Below are 13,826 nucleotides of genomic sequence, written 5' to 3' on the forward strand. Positions count from 1 at the left end.
CTTCTTGCCCTATTGGTGTAAATATACATATTTGATCTCTGGAGCAGCATTTGAGGTCAAGAAAATAGCACAGGAGGGGGAAATTAACCTTCTCCCCCTGTACCATAGCCCCTGGTCCGATCAGATCCTTTCACAGCTGCTAGTTACTAATAAAAATGCCTGAGAGAACCAAACACTGGGTTGGATTAGGGTTGACAGCAGTTCTAAGGGAAAATCTCCTGACCTTTTTATAGAGGCTTGATGTGTGAGCAGACAACAAGAAAACTGGAATTTGCTTTGCAGACCAGAATATCTTAAAGCTAGTAAATAGTAAAACAGCCCTAGGTTGGATCCACAAAGTTTGCCTTCTGCTGAAAAAGGAAGAAGATACCCTCTTTAACCACTCAAAAAAGGCTATGCTGAGAATCACGGGACCTGCACATATAAAAGCCATGTGGAATGGGGGCTGTGTATGGAGGGGAATAGGGCGAGATTGAGTGGGAAAGCTGGTTGGAATCAACCCATGGACCTTTCTAGTTTACATTTAAGGTCCCATTCACAGTTGCAAGTGCATAAAGTGACAGAACCCTGAGGTGGTAGAAAAGTCTGCACCATTTCAGATAGTCCTCATTTGAATGTTTCTTTGCTGGAAAACAACTCCATGCAAATAGAAAACTTGCAAAAGATTCTATTGATTCTCTTTGCTTGCTACGATGGTCATCTATTTGAGGTGTGTTTTTAACATAAGGGAGCATTCCAAAATGTGGTCCCTCACCTGCAGTCTGAAATGGCCTAGACCATTCTACTATCTCAAGCCCCCGCTACCTTATTCTCTTGCATGTGTGAACCAGGCCTCGGTCTCTGAATTCTTAACTTTACTCTCATAGTCCATATCCCTGCCTAGATCTTCAGTCCCTATTGATTATATACTGACATGCGGATCAGTGCAGTTCATTCATTCGTTCATTTTGATAGTTTTGTTCACAACACAGTTCTCCAAGATGCCTCCTAACTCAAAACCAATTAAACACAAGCGAGAGTAACAACAAGCAAGAAACAGATGGGAGCTGTGGCATATCACACACAAAATGCCAATAAAATCTTCAAAGCTCAAAGAGGTCTTCTGAAGTAAAAGTGTTCACCGACTTCCTAAAAACCTGCAGAGCACAGCAGAAAGTGAGCCCTGCTATGAAGGGAGGCTCATATTTTCCACAGCTGTGCTGCTTGCAGAGCTTTTTAACACATGGATTTCTTCTCTGCTCTTTCCCCCCTTCCTTCTTTCACACCCGTAGGGCCCCTGGACTACTTCCTTATGAACCATTCACTATGGTGGCAGTGAAAATGCTGAAAGAAGAAGCCTCGGCAGACATGCAGGCAGATTTTCAGAGGGAAGCGGCTCTCATGGCTGAATTTGATAATCCAAACATTGTCAGACTTTTAGGTACTGAACCCAACTTTGTATTTGGTATTTGTGCATGCACGTGTCTGGAGCTCTCTCTTTTTTACAATACCACGTCAGTCATACAGACAGACCAGGGAAGACATTATTCAGGGAGCAGACATTGTACCAAAAGACCAGAGCACAGAGGCTGGCCTCTTGTGCCTCTTCTGACGTGTCTGGCTACCCATCTGAATTGACAATGTACCCATAATCATCTGTGACATCACTTTGAATCCTCAGGGATGAAAAAGACATTACAAAGGACATGGGACTGCTGGCACTCTATGTCTCTTTCTTCTCTTTTCCTAGTAATGTCTAGTTCAAAACAACACATGAGGTGATGTCATCATGCTGTATCATTCCTCTTCTGCTTCATGTCCCTGGCTGTCAGGTTTGGCAGTTCCTTTCTAAATGTGTCTGTTCCCAGTAATTAATCAAAATTCAATGCTTTTTGCAGTGTGACTATTACCAAATGTATTTCCACTAGAAATACATTTTTACTGACTATGGAGTTTGGAGTGATTTTCCTCTGTGGTTGAACTGGCTCCATATATTTCAGCAACAGAAAGAGGAAATGGGAAGTAGAGCCTCAGTTGGAGTGATCTCTTTGTTATTATCACCATGTTGGACAAATTAGGGAAGGCCAAAGGGATTCGTCAGTTTTGTGATATGGGGGTGTGGGACTGTTGAGGATCACTTGACCTGTGAACCGTTTACTGTGCACACTTTTCTTTGTAGCAGGCACAGATGTTTTCACAGTGAGAAATGTTGCCTGTTTCTTGTCCAAAAGGCAACAATGAGGCCACCAGCAACAAACCTGTGATTACAATATGTCAAGATACTGGATGTGACAGACAATGTCCGTTAGAATTGCAAAGGTGTAAATGTATCAATACTACTTACACCATTTGCATATTCTAATTTTTTTTTATGTTTAAGCGTGACTGTATGAGGGCAGAATATTTCAGTAAAACTCAGAACAATTTAGGTCAGAAGAAAGGTTTACCTCAAACATTTGATTGATTACCATACTTGAGTATCCTAAATAAGTTTCCATTTTCTCTGAATCTAATAGTCGATGTCCTGTTTTTACCTTCCCATACAATGTACTTTTACTCATTAGGGCCATCTCCCTCATTTTATCATACAATTCTCATAATTTAATGATTACAGTATTTAGCATATACTAACGTGCCTGCAGCTATAAGGTAGAACATCAATATTTCTAGTTTCCTACAGGCAGCTCCAAATAGGTAACAGACAGATCTCGGGGATTCTAAGGTATTTTAATTTTTAGATAGATTGCATTATCTGAATCTAGAGTACAGTATGCTTTTCATGGAACCACCAACAGTTTTCAGAATTCCTAGCTTCTTTCCCACATCCAGGATAGGGGAGATACATTTTATATAATTTATAAGGGGTTTATAAGAGAGACAGCGTCATGTAGTGGTTAAGGTGTTGGAAACCCAGGTTCAAATCCCCACTCACACCATGGAAGCTTGCTGGGTGACCTTGGGCCAGTCACACACTCTCAGCCCTGACCCTGGCTAGTGTTTTGATGGGAGACCTCCAAGGAACACCAGGCAGGCAATGGCAAACCACCTCTGAGTGTCTCTTGCCTTGAAAACCGTACAGGGTGGCCATAAGTCAGCTGTGACTTGATGGCAAAAAAGAGAGTGGGTTTAGGTGTCATTATGGTAGTTCTCTGTCAAATGTGAACATACTATATGAATGTTAATTTCATCTCATACGTATTCAGAGGCAAAGCCATACTGAGGGATTTTCCAAATTTTAATACATAAGCCTGTGTATCTGTTTCATTCTTTGACAACCATAATGGATAAACTTGGACTGACAAATGTCTAGGTCTGGCTGTTGATATTTTTTCTGATTGGTTGAATGCGTGCATAACAGACTGTGATCTCCTTTAACCATTCAATTAAAAATGTATAATCTGGAAAAAATGTTGGTGTCCCTATCTTTCCTAGTCATCATATGCAAAAAAATCACCATTTGGGGATACCCTCACACCTACAAGTCCAATTTATGCATTTTTAAAATTAAAACAGGGATCAATTAAAACCAAAGCTACTGGTGATTTATCATGACATAATAGAAATGTATACATATCCAACACAGCAGGTATAGATATTAGAACTGTTTATATTAGATATTAGAACATAATAGTAGATATTGGAACATAATTATTTCTATCTCATCGGCATAACTGTTCAAATTAAGTTCAGCATCTTTAATCCTTATTCTCGTATGTGAGTGTAGCAGTTTATAAATGTAAGTGCATACAAACATGTTCATCTGCTAGTGTGATGCTATTTATTTCATGAATGTTCTTGATTTCAGGGGTGTGCGCTGTTGGAAAGCCGATGTGCCTGCTGTTTGAATACATGGCCTTTGGAGACCTCAATGAATACCTGCGCAATCGATCGCCACGCAGCCTCTATAGCCTGAACAACAATGACCTTGACCTAAGGATCAGGCCGGCCAGCCCTGGATTTCTTGCTCTTTCTTGCACTGACCAGCTGTGCATTGCCAAACAGGTGGCAGCTGGCATGGCCTATCTCTCAGAACGCAAGTTTGTCCACCGGGACCTGGCCACCAGGAACTGCTTGGTGGGAGAGAACATGGTGGTTAAAATTGCTGACTTTGGTCTCTCCAGAAACATGTACTCAGCAGACTATTACAAAGCAAATGAAAACGATGCCATTCCCATACGATGGATGCCCCCTGAGTCCATCTTCTACAACCGTTACACAACCGAGTCTGACGTTTGGGCATATGGGGTGGTCCTGTGGGAGATCTTCTCCTTTGGCATGCAGCCCTATTATGGGATGGCTCACGAGGAAGTCATCTATTATGTGAGAGATGGAAATGTCCTGTCGTGTCCCGATAACTGCCCTTTGGAGTTGTACAACCTCATGCGTCTGTGTTGGAGCAAACTGCCTTCTGACAGGCCCAGCTTTGCAAGTATCCACCGTATTCTGGAGCGCATGTATGAGAGAGCAGTGTCTGCTGATCAGGCCTGAGACAGGATCCCAGAATACAGCATTTTGTGACATGTTAGACAAGCGTGGATGAAAAATACAGCTGGGACATGATAATCAGGCTCAGTGTGTGCAATTGGCCCAATATTGTAGCTGCTCCTCGTGGACGCTCCCATAGAAAGCTGGAGTAAGTTCTACACTTTCACCGGAGCAAACACTGCAACATCTGGGTTAACTGAAAACTTTAAAAAAGTCTCATTGTTAAAATGGCATATGAACATGTATATGTATGTTTGTACACACACACTCACACACACATATGTATAATCTGTCTATATTACTTTGAGTCAGACCCTTAATCCCATACTTTGATGCAGCTGCTCTCCAACATCTTTGTACAGAAGTCTTTCCCAGATCAGAGATACTTTAACTGGAAATTCCAGGGATTGAACCTGAGACCTCCCAGTTGCAAAGTTCGGTGGTTATCACTGAGCTGTGATCGCTTCCCAGAAATGGGAGGTGCTCTATTCTGGTGCAAGTCGTTTGAATGCTGAGGCCATATTGCTAGCTTGGAAAGGAAATGGCAGGCAGAGGACTATTGTAAGAAACACTGAAAGAAGCTAGTTTTATTGAGAGGGAACACACATTGCTCACCTGTCTAGAGACAATGTAAACGTTCATGTTCACTTTTCATAAATTGCCAGTCTAACACAATGTTATCTATGGCTGGATTTTTTGTTTGTTTGTAGAATGCATCTTATGGTTTCTGATTCAGCCAACCACCACCACCTCCACTCCACTGGAAGAAGACAGGAAATCAAGTCTTTAAGGATGTACCACTTTTTAAGGATGCACTCAAGTCTGTAAGGAACCACCACCCTTGGGACTCTGCCCATGTAGTTCTGGCACAATGAAGCCATGGAAAAGAGGCTTACATGCCTTTGCAATAACTTGAGAAGGGGTCTTAAGGTGGAAGTGTGTAAGGGAAAGACACAGTTATTCAGTGGATTCTGATTCTAAGTCTGCTTCCACAAATTCTCACACATTTCAGCTAGCAACCTTTCTTCTAGAAAGGCTTTTTTTTTTAGACTAAGAGGCTGTGCTAGCATGTTCTTTGTGGGCCTTGAAACAGCTGGTTGCATTCTGTTTCTGAGATGCCAGTTGCAGATTTCCAGCTGTCTTCTTCAGTTTTATATCTCTATTTTTATAAGATATTTTCCATTATTTTTAAACGTATGGAGTTTTGCGGTTACCAGTGTGATAAGCATGCAAGTATCTTATATCAGCCCTGACCTGGATGGCCCAGGCTAGCCTGATCTCGTCAGATCTCAGAAGCTAAGCAGGGTCAGCCCTGGTTAGTATTTGGATGGGAGACCACCAAGGAATTCCAGGGTTGCTGTGCAGAGGAAGGCACTGGCAAACCACCTCTGTTAGTCTCTTGCCATGAAAACCCCAAAAGGGGTCGCCATAAGTCGGCTGCGACTTGACGGCACATTACACACACACACATCTTATATCAATGTAAAATAGGCTCCCACTCATTTATTCACTAGAAGAAGAGTTGGTTTTTATACGTCACTATTCTCTATCTTTGAAGAGTCTCAAACCAACTTACAACCGCCTTCCCTTCCCCTCCTCACAACAGTTACCTTATAAGGTAGGTGGAGCTGAGAGAGTTCAGAGAGAACTGTGACTGGCCCAAAATCACCCACCATACTTCATGTGGAGGAATGGGGAATTGAACCTGGTTCTCTAGATTTCTATCCGTTGCTCTTAACCACTTAACCACTACGCCACACTGACATACCTCTTGATTATATATCTAAGCAGATATTGCATACAGTTTTCCAGTTCTGTGTGTGAGATGAAGAAAGTGGAGTCATGCCACATGATAATCTAACGGTTCATTACACTTTCCTTATCCACATATTTCCTCATGTACAGTATAGTATCCTATGAACATACAAAGCTGCCTTATAATGAGTCAGACCGTTGGCCCAGCCAGCTCAGTATTGTCTCCTCTGACTGGCAGCAGCTCTCCAGGGCCTTTCCCAATACCTGCTAGCTGAGAGCTTTTAACTGGAGATGCCAAGGACCTTCTGCATGCAAAGCCAGTTACTCTAAGTGGGAACATACTGGTTCAACTGAGGAAAACTTGGCTTTTTGTGGTCCAGCATTTGAGTTATTAAAGAATGAAGTTCTCTTTTGTTTAGCCATTCTTTCCAAAGCAAAGGAGGATAATGCAGTTCTTGTTGCACAGAAGAAAGAAGGCCTTGTTTGACATGGTTTCATTGAAAAATCCACCCCATGAAGACAGACTGCCCAATATATGAATATATGATGGAGATGCAATACAGGTCTTATAGAAATTATATTGCTGTGAAACATGTAAGCTATATGGCTGCTGCAGCTGGGGTTCAAGAGATGACATCAAGTGATGTCGCTCTTTGTGGCCCCAGGTGGAGACTGCTGGGAGGAAAAATGTTCTGTGGGTCCACAGAACTCACTCCAGATCACAGCCTTGTCTTGCATTTTTCAAAGGAGGTATGTATAAAACTCTTTAGTGAAGATTTCTTCCAGATGATCATTCCCAAGAGCAATAATCACCAGCACGAAACAAGGTGGCTCATATCAGTTTGTCTAATTAAATGGCTTTTGAAACTATATCCTGGATGGAGGGGAATCAGGACTGTCTCTTTATTTTGGAGAAGAGATGCTTTTGGGGGAAAGAAAATAGGTGCCAAGAAACACATTAGTGGGCACCATGCTGGGGAACATTTCTTTATAGTGATTCAAGTCAGTAAAACGCCCTGGAGTAGTCTGGTTATAATCCAGTATAGATAATCTTGATGTCCCATATAGACATTTTCCCTTTATGCTTCCTGTAATCATTCCATTTCATACCTACTTACTGATGTGTAACATTGACAAGCAGTGAGGTACGTCTTGATAGATTAGCTCTTCTCTAAAATTTTACCAAGGGCATTCATGTCAAGACCCATTTATCAATCTCACCCCTTAATGCATGCTTCTACTCCTTGATTCTTCCTTTCTTACATCATATTTGAGATGAATAACCACCAGACTAAAATATGTGCTTGGCTGTTTATGGAGACACTTTGCCAGAGGGATAATGCAGTAAAGGGGTAGGCAAAGTACCAAGAGCTGTGATGGCTGGATTAATTGTCTGAAAATGAGAAACTTTCCATAACCTGCATGAAGATTCCCCCCCGCCCCAAGTTCAATTGCTTTGTTTTTGTGTTGCGTTGCCACAGAGATAACAAGTATTCTAGTAATGGGCTGACATAATCTGCAAAAGTCTTCTTGCGTTTATTTCAAAAGTAGGAAGCAAATTAGATGCTTCCCACAATGTTTACAGGATTCCTAACTCCTGCAAGTGCCCAGACCTACAGAAAAAGAGAAGTACCTGCATACAGAGCATACTAATTGTCTGCTTTATGCCACTACTTGAAAATCTCTAGCAGGATATGTAGATTCATGATGTAGGCTCAGAATTTAGCTTTTCTGTGAATTGTCTTCCAAGAGCATTCACCTGGCTCTTCATATACCTGGAAATTCACCTGACCCCCTCCCTCCCTATCCACAAATAAATATGAGGGGACAAGGAACGTTTCTTAGATCTAGATGCATTCATCTACAAAGCAGCTAATTTAGACATGTTGTATGCTGTGTTCAGACTGCAGATCCGCAGAATTTCATTTGCGGCCCCAGCCCTATGGGGTGGGGAAGGGAACGGGGGGGGGGGGTGTTCCCCTGCCACCCCAGGGGAAACCCATACCCTGATAACTGATCTGCGTGGTCGTACCAAGAATGACTAGTACACTATAGCTGGAGTAAAAAGGCCACAACTTTATTGATTACAGCGTTAGGCATTGGCAAGCGTAAAGGGCAGGATCCAGAGATCAGCTGACCCGTCCGTCAGCTGATAACAACCTGCGCCCAACCCGCCTGCTGGGCGCAGCCTGAGATGGCAGTATGCCGGGACCCACATGGGTGACAGCCAGCTGTGTGGTCCACTGCCACTTGGGAGGAGGCCAAACCTCAGCCCCCGAGCCAGGCTTACCCATTCCTGGCCTCCCCCCAAACCCCCTTATTAGGGTCCCCAGAGTGGGAAGTGGAGCACGCAGGCCGTCTTTCCCCCAAACTGGATCCAGCCCCATGCCCAAACCGCCAACCATCAGTTGTGACAGATAACCCAACCGAAACCCAAAAATTAAGGGGAGGGTGGGCGGGACACGCGGCGTGGAGGGGAAAGAATGGCCGCGGCCAGGGGCGGGGGTACGCTTTATCTTCCCCCTGGCACGCCGCCCGGCACTGACCCCATTGGACCAGGGTGGGTCCCGTGACCCCCAGCAGAGCCCGCCAAGTCTCCTTGGGGGCGGGAGCAGTTGCGGGGGCGGATGGGAGCTGGCAGCCACCATTTCCCCCTCTGGCCGCCCCATGTAGAACCCGGGCCCGCCCCCACTCCCCACAGGGGCCATCCGAGGCCCCGGGGCCACCCGCGCCATCACCCCACCGCCAAGAATGGCCGCGGCAGCAGGTAAGCCGGGGCACAGCCCCCGCCCCCTGCCCCTCCCCCCCGCGGGTCCGCAAACCCGATGCTTAACAGCATAGAGAATCTTATTGCTGTGATTATCTAATTTTAGACAATTAGAGAATTAGCCCACATTAAAAGTAAAGGTCCCCTGTGCAAGCACCAGGTCATTCCTGACCCATGGGGTGACATCACATCCTGACGTTTCCTAGGCAGACTATGTTTATGGGGTGGTTTGCCAGTGCCTTCCCCAGTCATCTTTCCTTTACCTCCAGCAAGCTGGGTACTCATTTTACCGACCTCGGAAGGATGGAAGGCTGAGTCAGCCTTGAGCCGGCTACCTGAAACACATTAGCCTACACTAAATTAAATCAGCCCATATTAAAATATCTCAACTGGGAAGCTGATTTGGTTATGAAATCCAATCTATTAGGATTTTATAATTGTTCTATTTAGATCTGATAGTATTTTTTAACAATCCCTAGGTAGATCCCCCTTGTGGGCCCCTCTTGGTCTAAGAATCAGCCCCCATCTCCATCTGATTGGAGCTGACCTGGATTTAAATGAGTGAGCCTATTTATTTTATTTTATTAAATTGCTGTCCCGTTCTCAACGGCCAAGGCCAGGCTCAGAGTGGCTTACAGAACAGTAAAATATACAGAACAGTAAAATATATCAGTAAGTAGGTATGAGCCCGGCCTGGCTGGAGAAGGGCGAGCTAGAAGTATGAAAATAAAATAAAATAAAAATACAATAAAATAAGATACAATATTAAAACAGCATTTAAATATCCCAGTGGTGCAGAGTGGTAAGCTGCAGTACTATAGTCCAAGCCCTGCTCATGACCTGAGTTCGATCCCGATGGAAGTCGGCTTCAGGTAGCTGGCTCAAGGTTGACTCAGCCTTCCATCCTTCCGAGGTCGGTAAAATCAGTACCCAGCTTGCTGGGGGTAAAGGGAAGATGACTGGGGAAGGCACTGGCAAACCACCCCATAAACAAAGTCTGCCTTGGAAACGTCGGGATGTGACATCACTCCATGGGTCAGGAATGACGAGGTGCTTGCACAGGGGACCTTTACCTTAAAAAAATAAAAATAAAACCAGTAATTCAAAAACAAAATTATCTAAAAGCGCTCCTAATGTGTAATAATGTGAGAAGATGGATATGATCCCATAAGTTAAATAAAGGGAAAAGAAGTAACAGCAGTGGAGGTTATTGCCATCTTGATTTTCCTGGCCCTTATAGTAATTATGAATGAGAGGCAATTCTAGTGTGACCCTGTTCCATCAGCAGATCAGCATGACTGACAAGACTTGCACGTGTGGCTAAAAACAGAAAGCCTGTGGATGTCCTCTAAATCTAACCCTCATTATAACCTCAAAATTTTAGTTGGTCTGTAAGAGGAGAACACCACACATGATGCAAATGAATCCCGATGGAGGTTTTGGTGTTTCTGTTATGGAAGACACTGGATTTTCATGCATTTTGATGGGAAAGCAACTTCTTGAGTAAACAAATAACAATTCTGTATAAGAGCAGGACTGTGCCGAAGCCAGCGGGGATATGTGAATGAAAAGAGCCGTCATTCACTCTCCCTGGCAGTGATATCATTGACTTCTAAATTTACAAGCTTTAATTTGGAGCTGGATTTAGTTCATGATAGGAGATGCCAAGGAATAAGGCAGACAGGGTTGGGTTACAGGGAAGAGGACTTTGCGAGGCTTAGATATCTTGTAGGATGATACAGCATGTCTCCAAGAAAAGAACAGCAGGGGAACAGGAAGTTCTTAGCATCCAGACAAATGACAGTCCGTTGAGAGGGTAATAACGCCAAGAGCCCTTGACCCCTGCTGAAAGCTTCCAGAGCATAGGAAATGGCTCAAAATCCTCAGCATTTAACCCCAGGGTCTTTAAAGTGATCGATGGTCTAGGTTGGAGCATGACTTGCCTTTGCAAGGCCTGGTACAAATTCACATCCACAAACACGAATGTTTTCAGGACCACAGATGTCCGGGATTCTGCCCCAGAAGGAGAACCTCTTGCTTCAGACTCAGTCAGCCAGCCCTCTTTCACTTCCTCAGATCAATTGACATAGGGTTGCCAACCTCCAGGTACTAGCTGGAGATCTCCTGGTATTACAACTGATAGAGATCAATTCACCTGGAGAAAATGGCCGCTTTGGGGACTCTATGGCATTGAAATCCCTCCCCTCCCCAAACCCCGCCCTCCTCAGGCTCTGCCCCAAAAACCTCCCGCCATGAAGAGGGACCTGGCAACCCTAAATTGACACAATCTGTTCTAGCATGCAGTTTCCTCATCTGTCGCACCCTTCTTGCAAGTAGTGTTCATTGGCAGGTAGAAGGGAAGCTCACCAGGTGATGGCCGTGATTGAGATTTAATACATGATATAACTAGTGGTGGCTACAAAGATACTGAAGCTCCAACCCCATGGTGAGCATAAGGTATAGGCTAGCTCATTGTGCCATCCATGCTATGGAGTATAACAGCACAGAGTCCTGCTTGATCAGCTGGAGTTGTTATGATGAGGAGAATTCCAAAATGCAGCCCGTCAGGTATAGCCATTGATTCCTCTTATTTTCTTTTTTTTATCTTTCAAAAGAGGGGTTTCTCTTTCATTTCCCTTTTATTTCTCTTTGTAAAGAAACCATTGCACCCTTTTGTAGCTTCAGCCCCTACAGCTGTTTTATGTACACACCATGTGATGGTGCTCTAGCAGGAGGATAGGAAGGTTTGGGAAGACATTGCCTGCCTCTGAGCATCTACAGAGTGAAATTCTGATATTTTGCAGAACTTCCCTTCCTGCCCCTTGTCTCTTCAAATTTCTCTTTGATCAAAGAAGAATGGATTAGAAACAGACTTCAAAATCCTCAACAGAGGAAAAGAAACAGATTGCTGGATTTCAGGGAGAAACTGGGTAAAGAGGCATTAACAACCCTAGATTAGACCAAGGGTTCATACCATCACATAAATCTAAGAGCAGAAAGGACATCTCATAATTCTACCTCCTTCCATAGGGAATGCTTCAGCTGGGAAAACAAGCTGAGTGTAAACCAATGACAAAGCCGTTATCTCTGCTTGTCGTAAGCACATAGTCGTAAATATTCTCCTGGAGTTTGCAAGAGGACAAGCTGCGGTGTTTCACTTAGCAATCCTGTCTTCTTTGTGAATGATCCACAACAGAGATCATTGCGCCAAACAATTGAGCGTGTTGTTTATTCCAAACCATATGTTGACTCAGCACGACATTGCACAAATATTTTTCTTGGCTCGCTTACTGTACAATTAAGCCATTGGTTCAAAACAATGTTCCCTTTTCTGTGCCAACTTGTGCTAAAGAAACCCAATGGTTTACTTACTTGATAGCGAGGTTTTTTAGAGTTTCAAATAAAATATTAAGTGTGCTCAATTCCAGCAGGGTTAGAAGGGCAAGGATATTTTCAAAACAAAAGCCGAGGAGGATGGAACAGATGATAATTCCCTGAAAGCTTAAGTAACAATGGAGATACATTTACTAAAATGAATTTTGGGTTATCTTCCCAGATGCAAATAGTGAGGGGTTGTATGGATGACCGGGATATGTATTACAAGGGCAATGTCTGCCCTAACGCTGGTGCAAGGTGTACCTACCTCACAGGGTGTCTGTTGTGAGGAGGCGAAGGGAAGGCGATTGTAAGCCGGTTTGATTCTGCCTTAAGTGGTAAAGTTGGCATATAAAAACCAACTCTTCTTCTTCAAATGGAGGAATTGCTAGAGGATTCAATTGAGCCTGAGCATCCTTGGCAGATGCACCAGGCCATTTTGGAGACTTGGAAGGGCCTATGCATGCCTCCCTGTCGGGTGCAAAGTAGTTGTGGTCTCTCCTGTAATGACCTGGTGGTCTGCATCAGCACTGGTCAAGAGGGGTGGGAGAAAGATCAGAGCACTATTGACCTGCAGTCCTGGTGTGAATAGGCACTAGAGTTCTGCATATCGATAAACCCAAATCGAAAATAAACCCGAAATTAGCCGTTTCTGCAATATTCAGTTTTTGGTTTTACTGAATACCAAAGCTGGGTAGCTGATCCCCAAATCAGCTGAATAGGTATTTGGCTTTTTTCGGCTTCAGCTTTCCCAAGGCTTTTCCCTATGGGAATTTTTAAAATGAGCTCTGGGGAAGCATTTTTGGAGGTAGAGTTCCCAAATTTTCTGGGTAGCTTCAAGGTACTCTCCCTGTATGAACCCCGAAGTTTGGTGAAGATGGGGTCAGGGGGTCTAATTTTATGGGGTCTGGAAGGGTTCGCCCTCCTCCTCCATAGAGAAGCATTGTAAACTTTACCATACTTCTCAAGGGATGAGGGGGGCGACCCCTTCCAGACCCCATGAAATAGGACCCCCAGACCCAATCTTTACCAAACCTCGGGGTTTATGCAAGGAGAGTCCCTTGAAGCTACCCTGAAAATGTGGGAACTCTACCTTCAAAAATGCCCCCACAGGAGCTTCGAAAAAATCCCCATAGACTAATGTACTCAAATTTTTTCGGTAAACCCAGAAATAAAGCCTAAATACCCCTTTACTGGTATTTGGCTTATTCTGGGTTTACCAGAAAAAAATCAGGCCCAATAAACCTGAACCCGAAATTTACCGATTTTTTTCCTTGCACAATCCTAATAGGCACTGCATCTCTGCCAGGATGGATCAGGTCCCATTAAGTAGATAAATGGAAGCGTAGCTCAAAAGCACAGGTTGCTTCCACATGGAGGGTTTTCTCTGCTTCAGTATTCAAACTGGAAAGAGAGAAAAAGACAGTGTTCTGGCAGCATCCACAGGGTATTGTGCTGTAATCCT

At 44.0% G+C, this 13,826-nt stretch overlaps 1 protein-coding gene across 1 annotated transcript in view; it reads left to right on the forward strand.

Moving 5' to 3' along the window:
• Positions 1-4,467, forward strand: part of MUSK (muscle associated receptor tyrosine kinase) — a 63,944-nt gene extending 59,477 nt beyond the window's left edge. Inside the window, exons 15-16 of the mRNA XM_056848426.1 lie at positions 1,272-1,420; positions 3,785-4,467. Of these exons, the coding sequence (XP_056704404.1) occupies positions 1,272-1,420; positions 3,785-4,467 (832 nt within the window). The remainder of the gene's footprint in view (positions 1-1,271; positions 1,421-3,784) is intronic.
• The last annotated feature ends 9,359 nt before the right edge of the window (positions 4,468-13,826 follow it).

Source organism: Euleptes europaea, chromosome 4 (genome assembly GCF_029931775.1).
Source record: "Euleptes europaea isolate rEulEur1 chromosome 4, rEulEur1.hap1, whole genome shotgun sequence".
In the NCBI taxonomy this organism is placed as follows: domain Eukaryota; kingdom Metazoa; phylum Chordata; class Lepidosauria; order Squamata; family Sphaerodactylidae; genus Euleptes; species Euleptes europaea.